This window comes from Euleptes europaea, chromosome 4, assembly GCF_029931775.1.
Source record: "Euleptes europaea isolate rEulEur1 chromosome 4, rEulEur1.hap1, whole genome shotgun sequence".
Taxonomy (NCBI): domain Eukaryota; kingdom Metazoa; phylum Chordata; class Lepidosauria; order Squamata; family Sphaerodactylidae; genus Euleptes; species Euleptes europaea.
Window position 1 is genome coordinate 81,497,576 of NC_079315.1, and position 16,537 is coordinate 81,514,112.

Below are 16,537 nucleotides of genomic sequence, written 5' to 3' on the forward strand. Positions count from 1 at the left end.
AGAAATATTAAGTGGATTGCATCACCATATTTTACATACACCATGAAACAGAATTGGAATATGTGAACAGAATTTGCATTACTTGGTCCAATAAGCATTTCACTGATATCATCAGCACTGCTCACTTGTGTTGTAGGTAGTGGTGCCAACCTTCAGATGGGGCTTGGAGATCTCCTAGAATTACAACTGACCTCCAGACATAATAGATCCGTTCCCCTGGAGGAAAAGGCTGCTTTTGAGGATGGACTATATGGCTTTATACCCCAGTGACGTCCCTCCCCTCCCACAAACACCACCCTCTCCAGACTCCACCTCCAAATCTCTAAAAAAAAATCCCAACCCAAAATTAGCAACCCTAGGTGTAGGTTTGTTTGTTTATTTTAGGTTATTTATAGTCTCCACCTTTCTTGCTGAGACTGAAGGCAGATTAGTGTAAGTCAAGTACAATCAACAGGATGGGACATCCAATGAACAGTGCAATAGGGCTTGGACTACAGAAATCTGAAAACAAACAAACAACTACAACAGAGATGAAACAACCCTGAAATAAAGCACAGGCATTTCAACAAGATATATTAAATGGTTTAGAAACTATCTAGCTGAAGCATACATAAGTGATAGGCAGCAATATGGTAGTAAACACCTGTCGTGGTGCAGGCGAGGAGCGAGGGCTGTAAGCGTAGTCTGGGGAACAGTCCAAGGTCATTCACAGTGAAGGCAGAGTCCGAGATATCAATACAGGCAAGGGAAGTCCAAGGTGTTAGTCAGAGCCAGTCCAAGAAGTCAGGATACTAGGAATCCAAAGGATAGCAAGGAAACAAGGCCGGTACACCAGGAGGTTGGTGACAAGTTGCTTGCACAACAGCCAAGCCTAACTGATGGCTTAAATCCCTTCCCCTGCTGCTGTAGCAGAGCCAGCTGATGCTGATGAGGCTGAGTTCACAGGGGTGCTTCAGCCCTGCTCTTTCTCATCACTGCAACTAGGGAGGTTCCTGTGTAAAGCCTTCAGTTTAGCACTCTGCCGTCTCTGCTGGGTTGCCAGACGAACCTGTTTTCTTTTCTGCTCCAGTGGCCTTGGCGAGGCCTCTGGAGACACTGCAAGTTGCAAGGTGTCAGGTCCAACTGGAGTCCTTGAGCTGGCAGGCTGCAGGCATGGTGAGTCATCTTCTGACTTTGGCTGATCCTCTATTCTGGCCTCAACTTCCTCTTCGTCAGAGGAGGTCTCTGCAGGCTGACTCTCCACAGGCTGACTCATGACAACACCATAGCCCCATCCCTTTAGAGATGCAACTTTCTGAACCATTACAGTACAGTCCTATTAGCTGAGCAAAAATGTCATCTTGATTCATTCCATTTTGCATTGTTTGTGGAAAGCCAGGAGAGTGGGAGCCTTCCTCGTCTGGCAGGCCATTCCATAAGGTGGGGGCCACAACAGAGAATGCACAAGCTACTAGTTAAAATGGATACTGGTCATGATGCAAACCTATTCTCTTCATGATCGGAGGAGCAGCCACACACTGGGTGCTGTGAAACACAGGCAGGGTGGTGCTGTTTGTGGGCATCCTGGGGGCATCTGGTTGGCTACTGTGTGAACAGACTGCTGGACTTGATGGGCCTTAGTCTGATCCAGCATGACTTTTCTTATGTTCTTAGAAGCAACAGAACAAGCACCCAATGAACATCTGGGACAGTGTCATCAATCAAAAAAAAAAAAACATACAAAGTGACACCAAGGATGACACCCCCCTACCTCCCAAGGCTTTCTCCTTGTTCAACAGTTATTGCTCAATTGTTCTCAAGACTCACCTTAGTTCTGCCTCTGTTGGTTCCAAGTTGTCCTTTGAATCTCTCCTTTGATTACATTTTTATTTATCATCTCCCAAAACTAGTTTTTTCCTCAAAGTCTAAGTGGTTATCCACTCCCAGCTTCTGCTTCTACCTCAGCTGGGGGAGGCTGTTTCCCTTTCTTTCTTTCTTTCTTTCTTTCTTTCTTTCTTTCTTTCTTTCTCTGTCTCCATCCCTCCCTTTCTTTCTGTCTCTTTCTTTCTTTCTCTCCCTCCCTCCCTAATTTTCTTTCTTTCTCTCCCTCCCTCCCTTCCTTTCTTTCCCTCCTTTCCGTTCTTCCTTTCTCTCTCTTCCTTCTTTCCTTCCTTCCTTTCTTTCTTTCTCTCCCTCCTTTCCTTTCTTTCTCTCCCTTCCCTTTTTCTTTCCCTCCCTCTTCCTTCCTTCCTTCCTCTTGCTTTCCTTTCTTTCTCTCCCTCCCTCCCTCCCTCCCTCCCTCCTTTTCTTCATCTCCCTCCTTTCATTTCCTTTCTTTCTTCCTTTCTCTCCTTTCCTTTCCTTTCCTTCCTCCTTTCTCTCTCTCCCCCCTCTCTCCCTTGCTTCTTTCTTTCATATTTATTTATGCGCACATGACCCAGCCCGACCAAGTGACATTTGTGTCATATCTGGCCCTTCTAACAAATGAGTTTGACACCCCTGGTCTAAACAGTTATCTGCTCCCAGCTTCTGCTTCTACCTCAGCTGAGCTACTTCAGGACAAACCCAGGTTCATCTACCACTGGGCTTTGCACTAATATCACAGATGACTTCACAAAGCTGGGGCTGGTTACTGATGACACAATGCAAAGTTTGACTTATCTGCCTTTTCAAAGCCTTGCGTGGTCAAGGCACCTCATTTTCTCTTCCTTGATACCTGGGCGCTGAAATAGAAAAACCTACAGCATTCAGTTGCAATCTGGGTGGAATTAATTCCATTAATAAGTCCTGAAGAGAAAGAATAACCTTGATAGAAACAGAGGCAGTTTGTAGATTAATTAAGCAGCTGCCACGGCAAGCATGCATAGTCTGTGCGCTCTAGGGTTGTGCAAAAAATTCAGTAAATTTCAGGTTCGGGTTTATTTGGAACAATTTTTTTAGATAAACCCGAAATAAGCCAAATACTCATACTGGCAAATATCAGCATTCAGCTTATTACCGGGTTTACCGCAAAGTTCCGGTCCATTATAGTCTATGGGAATTTTTTCAAGGCTCCTGGGGGGCATTTTTGGAGGTAGACCCCCCAAATTTGCAACATGGCTGCAAGGGACTCTCCTTAAATGGTGACCAAAGTTTGATGAACTTTGGGACAGGGGGTCCGATTTTATGGGCCCGCTAAGGGGTCACCCCCTTTCCCCAGGTATTTGCGAACTGATTTGCGCAAAGGGGACACCCCCATCCCCCAGGTATTTGCGAGCTGATTTGCAAGCTGGTTTTCAGGTTCAGATGTTCAGCATTGCTGAGGACTGGCGGAAAGAGCCAATTGCCAGACTAGTGCCTCAATGTCTGGAGGCTGCCTTCATATCTGGGGTGCATAGCATGATGTCCATGCAAATGAACTTCCAAATGGAGGAAAAATGACTTAAATGCAAGAGAATTAAGGCACAGAAAACATTTATTTTGGTGGCAAATGACATCCTGTGAATAGTCCTTTATTGTGATCATCAAAAATCTGATTTCAAGAGATGGTCACGGTGCAGAGAAACAAAGCCTCCGTTTCAGAGCAGGTTTTCTGGGTGATGGTGAGATCGGAGCCAGCCAAAGTCTTGACCACGGGGGCTGTCTGAAGCAGATTGCTCATCCACGTGGATGAAGAAATCTCCTTCAGAAGCCTGGTGGTAGCAGGACTTGAAGATTGCACCTTTTTAGTTGGAGGGTATATCCCTCTGGATGGAACTAGGTGAGCCTCGTCTTTAAAAAAAAAACACCTTATGTTTGATCCATATCAACCCACTAAATAGTGATGACGACGGATGGTTCTGTGGTTGGAAAGTTGGTCAGACAAAGTCGGCTCAGATTACATGATCCCAACCTCAAAAAGGCCCCAACTATGGGGCCCTAACAAAACCAGTAAAAAAAAGAAAAATAAAAGAAAGGGAGGAGAAAGCACAGAGCCATGCCTCTGAGCAAAGGTGAATAGCCAAACCTGAAAAAGCCAAATATTTACATAATTTTACACAATTTACATAATGGAATCCTATTTAAAGTAAGCTCTACACAGTCATGTAGACCACAGTCCCTAATCATTTATCCAAGTACGTTTGTGAACCATTTTGTACACTGTAGCCCTATTACCTGCACAGAAAAGCTCTCTTGACATAATTCAGTTTTGCATAGTTTGGGGAAAGCCAGGAGAGTGGGAGCTTTCCAGACCTCCTTGGGCAGGCCATTCCATAAGAAGGGGGCCACAATGGAGAAAGCATGTGTATAGGCAGTTGTTGGTTTTTCCCATTTGCAGGTTGGCACCTGCAGAAGCTTCAGTATGTTCCTAGCTAGCCGCTCCCTCCCTGCCACACTTACGGGGAGACAAACAAAGCCGCTCCCTCCCTGCCACACATAAACCGGAAGTGACATAATCGCGTTGGCGGGGCCGCATGCGTGCAATCCCACCTTACCTCCACCCTAAAAACCTCCCGCCAAAGGACAGGAGGGACCTGGTAAGCCTAGCAATGGAAGTTGCTTTGGGTCCCCACTGTGGAGAACAGTGAGGTATAAATGCAGCAAATAAATGGTTTCATGGATGCAACGCTGAAATAAACAAACTACTTCATGAATAAATTAAGGATCTGCTTTTCATGCCGGCAATGTTGCATTTGAAGGGGGAAATTGCTTATCCTCCTTGAGGTGAGATGTTGGGGCCCCAGCTACGGAAATCTGCTTTCCCTCCTTTATAAAGGTTTGTGCCATCTGGCCTTATGAAGAGTTCTGGGGAACTCAAAATCTTGCATATTGTTAAATCTATTTATGTGTAACCTTGAAGCAGACTTCTAAACACATGACCCAAAAAACTGGTACTTATTGTATACATGCAAATTCTACCAACTCCAGTGACATTTAGGTGCATTTTTTCCCCATTTGCAGGTTGGCACCTGCAGAAGCTTCAGTATGTTCTTGCTAGCTATGAAGAGCCTTGACCTGGATGGCCCAGGCTAGCCTGATCTCGTCAGATCTCAGAAGCTAAGCAGGGTCAGCCCTGGTTATCATTTGGATGGGAGACCACCAAGCAATACCAGGGTTGCTGTGCAGAGGAAGGCACTGGCAAACCACCTCTGTTAGTCTCTTGCCATGAAAACCCCAAAAGGGGCCGCCATACGTTGGCTGCGACTTGAAGGCACTTTACACACACACAGCTATGAAGAAGAAGAGTTGGTTTTTATATGCCGACTTTCCCTGCCAATTAAGGGAGAATCAAACCGGCTTACAATCACCTTCCCGTCCCCTCCCCACAACAGATACCCTGTGAGGTAGGTGAGGCTGAGAGAGTGTAACTAGCCCAAGGTCACCCAGCTGGCTTCATATGTAGGAGTGGGGAAACAAATCCAGTTCACCATATTAGTCTCTCCCGCTCATGTGGATGAGTGGGAAATCAAACCCGGTTCTCCAGATCAGACTCCACCCCTCCAAACCATCGCTCTTAACCACTACACCACGTTGGCTCTCTCTGCCACAAGATGGCACAGAATTTTTTTTTAAAGTATCACACAAGAGTACTGGAATTTCTACTATGTGTCAACCCAGAGAAACCAAAAATGACTTAACTGATGAAATAACTCAGCAATAAATCCCAAGGGATTCAGTACTTCCTGGTATATTTGCTTAGGATTGCAACTCTGCAGTATGTTTATGCAGTTTCCAATGCACACTTACTTGGGAATAAGCATCTTGGAGTAATCCCCTATGGGACTTTCTTCTAAGTATATAGAGAGCAGAAATTTTTAATGAAAACTTTGAATGCTCAGAATAAAACATTACGTTTACAAACTTTACAGAACTGCTAATTTCATCCAGCCCTGATGAAGAGGATGGGAAACCATTTGAGGCCTGTCAGAACTTAGTTCATGAGCACCAAAGCATGCATATTAAATAGAACTGTATATAAATATGGATTGTTTACATAATACTTTTAGGTGCCAGTTGACAGGCAAACCATTGTGTGCATTAGTGAAAGAAATGGCCTATGGTTCGTTTAATGGATTTTTTAAAATGAAAGAGTAAATGAACCTACCAACAGATTTCCCCCCCCCTCAAAATGGTCACTAATTTTTAACCCATTTAAGCAGCTATCTCTAGATATCAAGATCTGGGAAGGCTATCGGGACACAGAAAACACAAAGAGAGGAATGCAAATCGTAGAAAACTCACTATGGTAACCATCTCCAGTGCACCATTTCCTTCATATAGGTCAGTGGTTCCCAAAGTGGGCAGTACCCCCCCCCGGGGTGGTGGGATTACCTAGGGGGGGCACTAAGAGGCAAAGGGGCAGCAGGGGGCACTAGAGGTGGGCCCCTTCAACTGTGTTGTCGGATAGGGTAGAGGGCGCTGGGGTTGAGTCTGTGGAACCAAGGGGGCAGCGGCCTGAAAAGTTTTGGAACCACTGATATAGGTGATCTAGCAATACCTGGTATAGTTGGAAGTAGAGGGAACAAGCAAAATCGTTTTCTACCCTAGAAGAACCCTCTCCAAACTATTTTTAAAGAAATCCAGCAAAGATTTGCACTAACGGGAGAACCAAACCGAGGCATTCTCCTGCCTCCATCCGCTCACTAGGTCTCCCTTGGAGCTGCTGCTCATCCCTCCCTGGATTCCCAACTCATGCGGTTTTTAATCCCTTCAACTGCTGGGGGCCGCGCATCGTAATGCAACACGCTGTCCTGAACTATCCAGCAGAGCCCCCCCCCTTCCCCGCCCCCTTCCCCGCCCCCTTCCCCTCCGCTCCTGCTCCAACTAGGCGGCGATGCTTTGGGGGCGTCCCTGCGCATCAGCTGTTTGGCGCTCTGGCTGCGGGCAGCCGGTGCTCGTTTGCCAGCTGAGAGGCGCGGCTCTCCTTTCCAAGCTGCTTGGCTGTTGGCTCTCGGGGTTGTGAACACGCCTTCCTCGACGAGAGGGCGGCTTTTCCTCCCCGCCGAGAGTCAAGGCAGGAAGCGCAGCCTGAAAGGGCGCGGCTCCGTTACACCGACTGCACAGAGAGGCCAGAGCCACGCAGGCGCGCTGGGGGTCTTTCTTCCCCCGTACAGCTCCTCCGAAAGCGAGCGGGCAGCGGGCAGCGGGCGAGCCGCCTTCGCCTCCGCCTTCCTGCAGAGACCGCGGAGGGGCAGCGAGCGGCGTTCGGCGCGGCTTTTGCTTCAGGCATCCCCAGGACGGTCTGGTCCAGCACACGATGGTGCTGCCTGGAAGTCTGTGTCGCAGGGCAGGGACACGGATCGGTGTTAAGGAAAGACCCCGTTTTTCTACGAGATCTTGACTTTTTTTCATTCCCCCTTTTTTTACACTATATTTTCATAGACTTTGTTGTTGTTTTTTTAAAAAAAACAGCAGTTAACATGGGGAAGGTGAAGAGTTTGACAATAAGCTTGGACTATCTTAATGACAGCAGTGTCTATTCGAGGGGGGACACAGTCTCCGGAAGGGTGCATTTGGAAGTTACCGAAGAAATTACAGTCACATCGCTTAAAATACACGCAAAAGGACTTGCAAATGTACGCTGGACTGAATCGAGAAGTGGCGACACTTCCGACGATAGTTACTGGGCAACTGAAAAATATTTCAAGCATAAGGATATCTTGTTTGGGCAGGAAAGAGGTAAGGCTGACTTTGAAACAATCGCTCTAACATGGTATTTGAACCATTTCCCATGGCAAACGGCATCCTTCTCATTCTCTCTCATTCTCTCTCATTCTCTCTCATTCTCTCTCTCTCTCTCTCTCTCTCTCTCTCTCTCTCTCTCTCTCTCTCTCTCTCTCTCTCTCTCTCTGACTATTGTGAACGTTGAATATAGCCACATATTCAACTATAATTCTGCTTTTAAGCTGCTGAACCGTGTTTGCCATTCCTGTCAGAACACAGTTAAGGATCAACAGGTTACTCTGGTTTCTAAATTAATGAGTAAACAAGCCAAATGTTTATGCTGATAAAGGAAATAGCAGTTGCCAGCTATCATTGTGCGGGGGAAGGCAAAATGATGTAACCTGATCTCATCATATCTTGGAAGCTAAGCAGGGTCGGCCCTGGTTTATATTTGGAAGGGAGACTGCCAAGGAATACCAGGGCTGCTAAGCAGAGGAAGGCACTGGTAAAGCACCTCTGTAGTCTCTTGCCTTGAAAACCCCATAAGAGGTCGCCATAAGTCGGCTGCAACCTGACAGCCCTTTACACACACAACTATCATTGTCAGTGTATTCTGCAAGATTTCTGTTAAACAACTGCATAGTTGTTTGTATCTGACTATAAAACCTTGTCATTCCCGTTTATTCAGAGTGAGACTCCTCTGATGTCAGCTGGACACTGTTAACAGAAACGACAGCATCTGGCAACTAGAGCTGTTGAATTAAAAAAAATTCGGTATAGTTTGGATTCGGCTGAATTCGGCCCATTTAGATTCAGGATATGCCAAAGTCCGAACTCCCCCACTTCGGGTCCGTGCAATTCGGCGGGAATTCAAAGTTCGGGGGAAAAAATCGGCCGAATAAAGCCATTAAAAGCACAACTGCGCCTTTCCGCGGCTCTGGGGGGGGCATTTTTGGGGTTAGAGGTCCCAAACTTTCAGCGGAGCTTCAAAGGACCCTTCTTGCCAGACCCCCCAAGTTTTGTAAAGATTGGGTCAGGGGGGCTGAGATATGGGCCCCAAAAGGGTCCCCCCACCCTTAATGTGCATCTCTGAGCAGAGCTTGCCGCCCACGCAGAAAGCTCCCAGCCCCGACAAACAGCTGATGAGAGCAAGCGCGGGGCAGGTGCTAAGAAGTTTGCAAAGCAACACAACTGCAAAGCAACACCTTTGCAAACATGCAAAGGGCGGGGCCGGTGCTAAGAAGTTTGCAAAGCAACACAACTGTAAAGCAACACCTTTGCAAACATGCAAAGGGCGGGGCAGGTGCTAAGAAGTTTGCAAAGCAACACAACTGCAAAGCAACACCTTTGCAAACATGCAAAGGGTGGGGCAGGTGCTAAGAAGTTTGCAAAGCAACACAACTGCAAAGCAACACAACTGGGAGAGAGAGACTCGAGGGGGCACACACACCCAGGCAGAACGGGCGAAAGCCCCCTTTGGCTTCCCCACCCACCCACAGAAACTGCTCCCTCCCCACACACACACAGACTCTGCTTTCCCCACACACACACACACACAGGAGAAAAAATATAGATTAAAGCCCCCAAAGGGGTCTTACTGTGGCTGTCTTCTGTTCCATTAGGAGGGGCTGGGAGGAGGACTGGGTAATCCAAGACGATTCCATTTAAGCACGGGACGTTTTGCTCTGGAGATGCATACAGGATCCCATTCATCCCAATAGGGAAAAGGGGAAAGCCCATATATCGGGACCCCCTGACCCAATGTTTACAAAACTTGTGTGGTCTCTTAAGAAGGCTTGTCTGAAGCTCCATGGAAAGTGTGGGGTCTTTACCCCCAAAAATGCGCCCCCTGCAGCCACGGAAAGGAGCGAATGTGTACAAGCACCCCACACACACGAGGATTTCTCTCACTCTCTCTCTCTCCCCGGCCCGGCCGCGCATCAGCTGATTCCTCCAGTGCTCAATCCTGACTGATTGGCCAGAAGAAGACCCAGCTTGGCCACCGATTGGCCGGGGGAGGAGAATGCTGCCTACTGACGGTTATGCTGCTTACTGACGGCCCCGAATTTGCCGGATTTATTCGTGAACTCCCGAACTCGCTGAATTCGGCTCCCCGGTTTTCCGCCATTTTTTAGTTCGGTTCGTCCCGAACTAAAAACCACCGAATCAGGGGAAATTCGGCTCTTTTTCAGTTCGGGCCGAACCGAATCGACAGCCCTACTGGCAACCCATGTGTTGCAAAAAGTCCACATAAGGCTTTAATGTCATTGGCAAAACAAGGATCACTTCCAACCATTTAGAATATGAGTCAACCACTATAAAAAAAATAAAAAAAAACCTCTGGCCCTGAGCTGGGCCAGTAAAATCATTATGAAGCGCCAACCATGGGGTTTTTGTTGACTCCCATGGGTGCACTGGAGCATGTGGTGGAGCTGGCCTTGTGGCCTGACACTCATCACACCTTTTGACCCTGTCTTCCCCCTCAACATCTGACTTGGCCCACCACACACAACTGCACGCATGAGCCTTCATCCATACTATGCCAGAGTGCCAATATGTAATGCCTCCAAAACATGATGCATCAAAACTTTGATAACTACTCTATTTCCGCAAGGAGGCAACCCTTATGCACTGATAATTCATGTTGTCTTGACACAAATGGTGTGACGTTTTCCTCAAGCTTCCCTACTGGCCATCCCCCCACATCTAGTTAAGAACATGAACTGGGTCCTTGGATGACATGGTTCTAATATCAGATGCATGAAGGGGTGGCTCAGGTAAGGACTCTAACAACAAAACCTCCAAAGGAGGAGGAGGATCCACTTCAGCTGAAGAAATACTTGTGAAGAAATACTTGTGAAGAAATATATGAATCTGAACATGGAAGTTCAGTCGTGAGTGACATCCTACCAAGTTTCAGTAATGCTGATTAGGTCAAAATCCCTTTCCGGTATTGGGGCTTTGAGTTCCTCCTGGGTGCCAGTGTGTATTTCTTCAGAAGTATACACATCCTTGACATATAAGGCTACTCCTCCCCCATTCCTTATCTGTCTGTCCCTTTAAAACAAGTTGTACCCCTCTCCTGTAATACTATGACTGAGGTCTTACCTCTGCTCAAATTTGGCCCTGTTTGCCTGTTTAAATTCAAGAGCACACCATCGTTATGGGCATCACCAATGTGTATGCTCAAAAAGTCATTGTATTAATTACTATAATATTTAGAATATGTTGCTTAACTCTGGAATTGTCTCCTTTGAGGATATTGCCAATTATAAAGAATTGAACAACATGCCTCATTTTAGTTGTTTGATAATTTCAAAATTATCCTTCACAGGACAAGGAAGTTTTATATTGAATTCGTAAATCCTCATCCAGTACACAGCATTGGTTTTAATGGTACATATATTAAATAAAGCGCTGCGGATCAGTGTTATTTTTTAGTGCTGCAGCTAAGTAAATAATATAATAATATTTAAAAATGAATCTAGCATAGAAAGCATATTGGGGCATCAGTTAAAAGACCCCCCCCCCCTTGAAACAATACAGCCTTGTCTTTGACCTTATAATCTAAATTTAGGCCATAGAGGAGACAACAGGAGGAAAAGGAGAAAGGACAGAGACAAGGGTGATTGAGATGAATACTGAATACTGAATTTAGAAATCTAGAAAGAACTGTCACAGAGACTAGACAAACCTCTTGGTGATTAACCACAGTCCAGTTACAAAGATAAAAAGGGTTCAGGTCACTGGAACAACACAAATGAGGGTGTGGTGTGCAGTTTTTGCCCACCCCTTTATTAATCCCACCCTAGTCCCTTTTGGTGTTTAAAGCAGCCTGCGTAATGCATGATGATATGTGTTTAATATTCAGAGGTGGAATACCATATTGGGTTTTTCCCTCCTAGATGATAATGCCAGCATGGTATAGTGGTTAAATGTGGCAGACTCTAATATGGAGGAGCGGGTTTGTTTCCCCGCTCCTCCACATGCAGCCTGATGGGTGACCCTGAGCTAGTCATACTTCTCTCAGAATTCTCTCAGCCCCACCTACCTCACAAGGTGTCTGTTGTTGGGAGGGGAAGGGAAGGTGATTGTAAGCTGCTTTGATACTCCTTATGTGTGTGTGTGTTAAGTGCTGTCAAGTCGCTTCCGACTCATGGCGACCCTTTGAATCAATGTCCTCCTTAAAGGTAAAGTGTGGTATAAAAATCAATTGTTGTTCTTTTTCTTTTCAATGAAGGTGACCACATCATTCATTCAGGATGGCATGAATATGCATTCAGCTTTCAGCTTCCACAGGTGTGAGTATACGCTTGATGTTTTGTGACAGAGTATACTGACAGCAAATCCATAGATGGAAAGTTTGTACATTAAGATATGGGGGCAGAGAGAGAGAAAAAACCCTTTTCAATGGTCATAAAGATTGCGCTAGAATGTGCTACAGGGGGCATCTTCCTAATAAACTATTAAAAAGAGGTTGCTTTTATTCATCTCATGAGACATTGGGGCCACCTATGGCGCTCCTGTCAATCATGCCCTTTGCCCAGGCATCTGATCAGCATAATGACTTATTTTGCTCCTTACAAATGGGAGGAATTGATCATTCGTCCTTTTAGAGCTGTTGGCATGGCTTGCTGCTGAATTGAGGTTGCACAGATCTGTGTAGCTGATGCTACAAGTTGAACTGCCACTGATAGATAGATAGACAGACACACACACACACACTGGACATTTAAATATTATGGACCAAACACATTCTACCTCTCCTGATTTACTCCAGAGACTAGCCTTTTTGAGGTTACTCATAGGAACAGAAGCTGTGTTAACTGATGAGCCCTGTCGGCAAACAGAATCTAGAGGGTATGTCTGAAACGAAAGTGGATTTTACAGTTTATATCATTGTAGCAATTTATAGAAATGTAATATTCAAACAAAAATTGGTTATCTTCATTGTCCTATGTTCTAGAAAGGGGATGGGATTAATGATCAAGGATCAGTACCATCCACTGTACTTTTGGTAGTTTATTTTTAATTATTATGTTTCTTATAGGCACAGCTATGATGACAGCTGATATTGATATTCAGATATAATGTATGAAATCATGAAATCAGTAAGGCCTTATTGCTGTTTTTGTCTAATGGTACTGAAAGACAGCTTTATATTCAAACTCCTGTTCATATCTATAACCTATTACTGTTAAGAAAAAGTCAGATACTGCAGGAACTGAAGGAGCATTTCTTACAGGTGTTGCCTCAGACTTCGAAAACCCTCTACAAAGGAATAGCCTTGCTGACATCAATATGTTCCTATACAGAAATTGGAGGTCAACTATGTTCAAGCAATTAGTTGGCCTCATCTTGTTTTAATGCTTTGCTTGTAACCTATTTCCTGATTTTAAAAGTGACCTCTTCTAAGACAAAAGGATCACTTGGCCTGATCCCTGACCTAATTAAGCAAGCTGGAATGCTTAGATTTCATCCTGTTTAGTGACCATTTCCTCTCAATGGGACTAAATGTTGTAAATCAAGCATTTTGGTTGACTGGGCTATGAGTTGGGTTAATGTATTCTTGTAACATATTACGGTGCAAATCCAGAACAAATATGGTCATATTCTGTAGTTCTGCTGAGCAAATAATTTTTAACTACAGAGATATTTCTTCCAAACAAATTGAACATAAAAATCCTACAACCAAATTATGCTTGATTATATAATGATACATTAACAGTACAGTACAATGTTCTTACCCAGACAGAGTGTATATTTATGTTAAATGACAAAGGTGATAAAAGATTTATTCGGTTTTGACCTTTGTGTTCCGCACAGATCACTCCCTACCTCATTTGAAGGCATTCATGGCAGTGTGCGTTATTGGGTGGAAGCAAAATTGCACAGGTCTTGGCATCTACCAGTAAAATCAAAGAAGGAATTTACGGTTGTTGAACATATAGATATCAACACTCCTTCATTACTGGTAAGAATTGATAGAATGACTCATTCTTTGTTTTTGAAATGAAACAATAGCAAAACACGGTCGATGAAATAACAAAAAATGTCATAACAGTAGTTAAGTACAATGAAATATTTGAAGTATAAGAGTATGATGTGCTCTTTTGGAGTTCCGGGGAAATGGCAATCTGATTTGGCGGCACTTCTGAGTGCTCTGTTGCTTGTCTAGCTGTGGGACATTTGGAAAGAGAAACGTTGGTGGGAAAGGATCAATTAAGGTCCTTTCCTGCATAATGGAGACCTAATTTGACAGGTGAAGCCTTTCCCAGGCTTCTGATTTCATCTACAATGACTAGGTAATGCTGGCAAACTGCCAATAAGATCCCCCTCCCCAACTTTTTTGTTGTATTTTTCTTTATATTTTCCTTCAGATTTTAAGAAATCCTTTCTTCTCTGATAACTGACCATTTGGCTGAGGCGACCTTTTGCTTTGTCATTAGAGCGCTGTGTTCTGGGAGAACCTCTGTAATCTCTTGCCAGAGATAAAGAGCAATAATGAATATAGACACTTTCTGAGAAAACCTTGGAAATGTATAGTTGTTCTCTGAATCAGAGAATCTAAAATGGCAAGATTTACAACACTTTACAATTTACAACACTTCAAGACTGTTTTTGGAAACTCCCCCCTCCTCCTCTGTATCTCTTAAACGAATTATCTGTATAGTTCTTTTCATCATCTTTTTTCTATTGGAAAAGTTATACTGATACAAAGTAAAAACTTGAATCAAAAGGAGTAGTTGTTACCCACATGGATTGTGGATATATATTTTTTTACCATCCGAAAAATTAAAGCTGATTTGAACTGAGATTGATTGTAACCAATACAACCGCCATCTGGTGAACAGTTAGATAAGCATTGGCAAGAGTAAATTGCATTTAGAAGGGGGTGCTTTGGTGTTCTATTAAACGTTTCTATACTCTGAAGGCCGCTGGCCCTCTTTCAGCCCATTCTTGAAACTTAAGTCGAAAGGCCTTAGGAGGCCTCCGCCGGCACAGGGGCCCACACCACCAGCGACCGGAAGGCGCACGCCAGCGTGAGTGGCCGCAGCGCCGGCGTGCAGGTTCAGGTGCCGGCTGCTACCGCGACATTAGTCAGCCTCCCGAGCCATTTCGGCTCAGGAACACCCATTTTTTATTTTATTTTTTAGATTCACCAGCTTTTAGCTAGCGTATCTCCCGTGCAACCCCATGAGAGTTGCACAGGTTTTTTGCCTGAGTAGAGGTTTCGGCACCACCGCTGGGTTGCCTCCTAAGCCCAGCGCAGGCATTCCTTTCAGGAATGCGCTGTTTGGTACATATCCTTTTGCAATGCCCTTATGTGTCCCAATTTAGGCTAAAATGGACTGTGCCATTTTTTTAAAAAATGGTCTGCATATTTTTGAGCAACTTTAGAGCAAAAGGTTCAGTTGTTCTTAGAGGACTCTGACCCTCAGTGTACTTATTTTGTTGCTCATTGTTTAGAGGCTGCAGAGAAGAGTCAAAGGGAGGTGCTTTCTATTTTCATGCCTGGATTTATGCTGAACGTTGCCAAAGATGCTACCGTTTGAACACATCTGTTGAAAAGCTGTAGAGCAATGTGATTTTGTACTGAACTAAAAATGTAATTGTGAGTATATCTGTTCTGGGTTTTTTTTTTCAGTCACCCCAAGTAGGAACAAAAGAAAAGACCGTGTGCTGCGGGTTTTGTGCCTCAGGCCCAATATCCTTAAGTGCCAAAATCGAAAGGCAGGGCTATACCCCAGGTATGCAAAACAAATTCTTGTGGAAGAGTTTCTTGTTTAAAAACAAAGCAGCCTTGTGGACATTCTAAATTAAGTAAAACAGAGAACCCATGGATGCTAGTTAATAGCCATGTTACCATTACATCTATATATGCTACATTCAGCTTATAATTAAACTCCGCATTTGGGATAGTTCTGCTCCTTTGCAATAGGTGTGAGTTCTGCCATCAGATTGCATGTGTTAAAGATTGTCTTGTTGGTGCTGGTACTGTTACCACTGGAACTATGAGGTGTTCTTACCATTATCCAATTTTGTAAGGATAATGTTACTAAACGTAATAAAATCTGAATTGTGGGATGCATTCTCCTGTTTCCATCTCATGTGTCTGATATACTGTTTAATTGAAGGTGAATCAATTCAGATCTTTGCGGAGTTTGAGAACTACTCTTCCCGAATGGTGGTACCAAAGGCTGCCATTTATCAAATGCAGACATACCATGCCAATGGAAGAACGAAGAAAGAAAATAAACTTGTGGCCATGCTGCAAGGAGAGTCCCTGTCACCAGGGAAGACAGAAACCTGGAATGGCCAACAGCTGAAAATTCCACCTGTTTCCCCATCAATCCTTGATTGTAAAATAATTCGTGTGGAATATAATCTAATGGTAAGTACTGTGCTTGACTTTTTGATGATGAATGCATAACCACTAATTTTTTTAGTGGGCTAACAGTCATTTTGATTCATGTTTTAATTGTTTGTTGTCTTTAACTCCTAGGTATATGTTGCTATTCCAGGTGCAATAAATTTGTCCCTTAATTTACCACTTGTCATTGGTACCATACCATTACATACCATTTGGCAGCAAAACATTAAGTATGACCAGCCGATGTAGCATGAATTTGCAGTTGTTTTTGGAGCTAGCAAAAACAAGAATGCTGGATTTATTATGCTTCCAGAATGTTTGACGCTCCCCCCATTCTTCATAAATGGATTATTATTTGCATTTTTCTTATTTTTTTTCTAATGAGAAAATTAAGGTACACATTAAACAAAGACCTGATTCAATAGGACCCCAAAGGATTACATAGGTCCAGATTTGGCTTATATGGATTATAGATAAAAATCATGACACAGATATGATTTGCAGAATTTGCAGCTGGCTAAAACAGACTTGAGAACTGAGATCAATGCCAAAGGTCTTGTC

At 44.3% G+C, this 16,537-nt stretch overlaps 1 protein-coding gene across 1 annotated transcript; it reads left to right on the forward strand.

The window, feature by feature from the left end:
* Positions 1-3,503: 3,503 nt before the first annotated feature.
* On the forward strand, positions 3,504-16,298 carry LOC130477013 (arrestin domain-containing protein 3-like). Its single transcript, XM_056849010.1, is given in 9 exon segments — positions 3,504-3,560; positions 6,703-7,243; positions 7,351-7,634; positions 11,839-11,903; positions 13,429-13,576; positions 15,251-15,353; positions 15,741-15,997; positions 16,109-16,183; positions 16,185-16,298. Coding segments are annotated over 9 exon segments (1,644 nt in total).
* Positions 16,299-16,537: the final 239 nt, after the last annotated feature.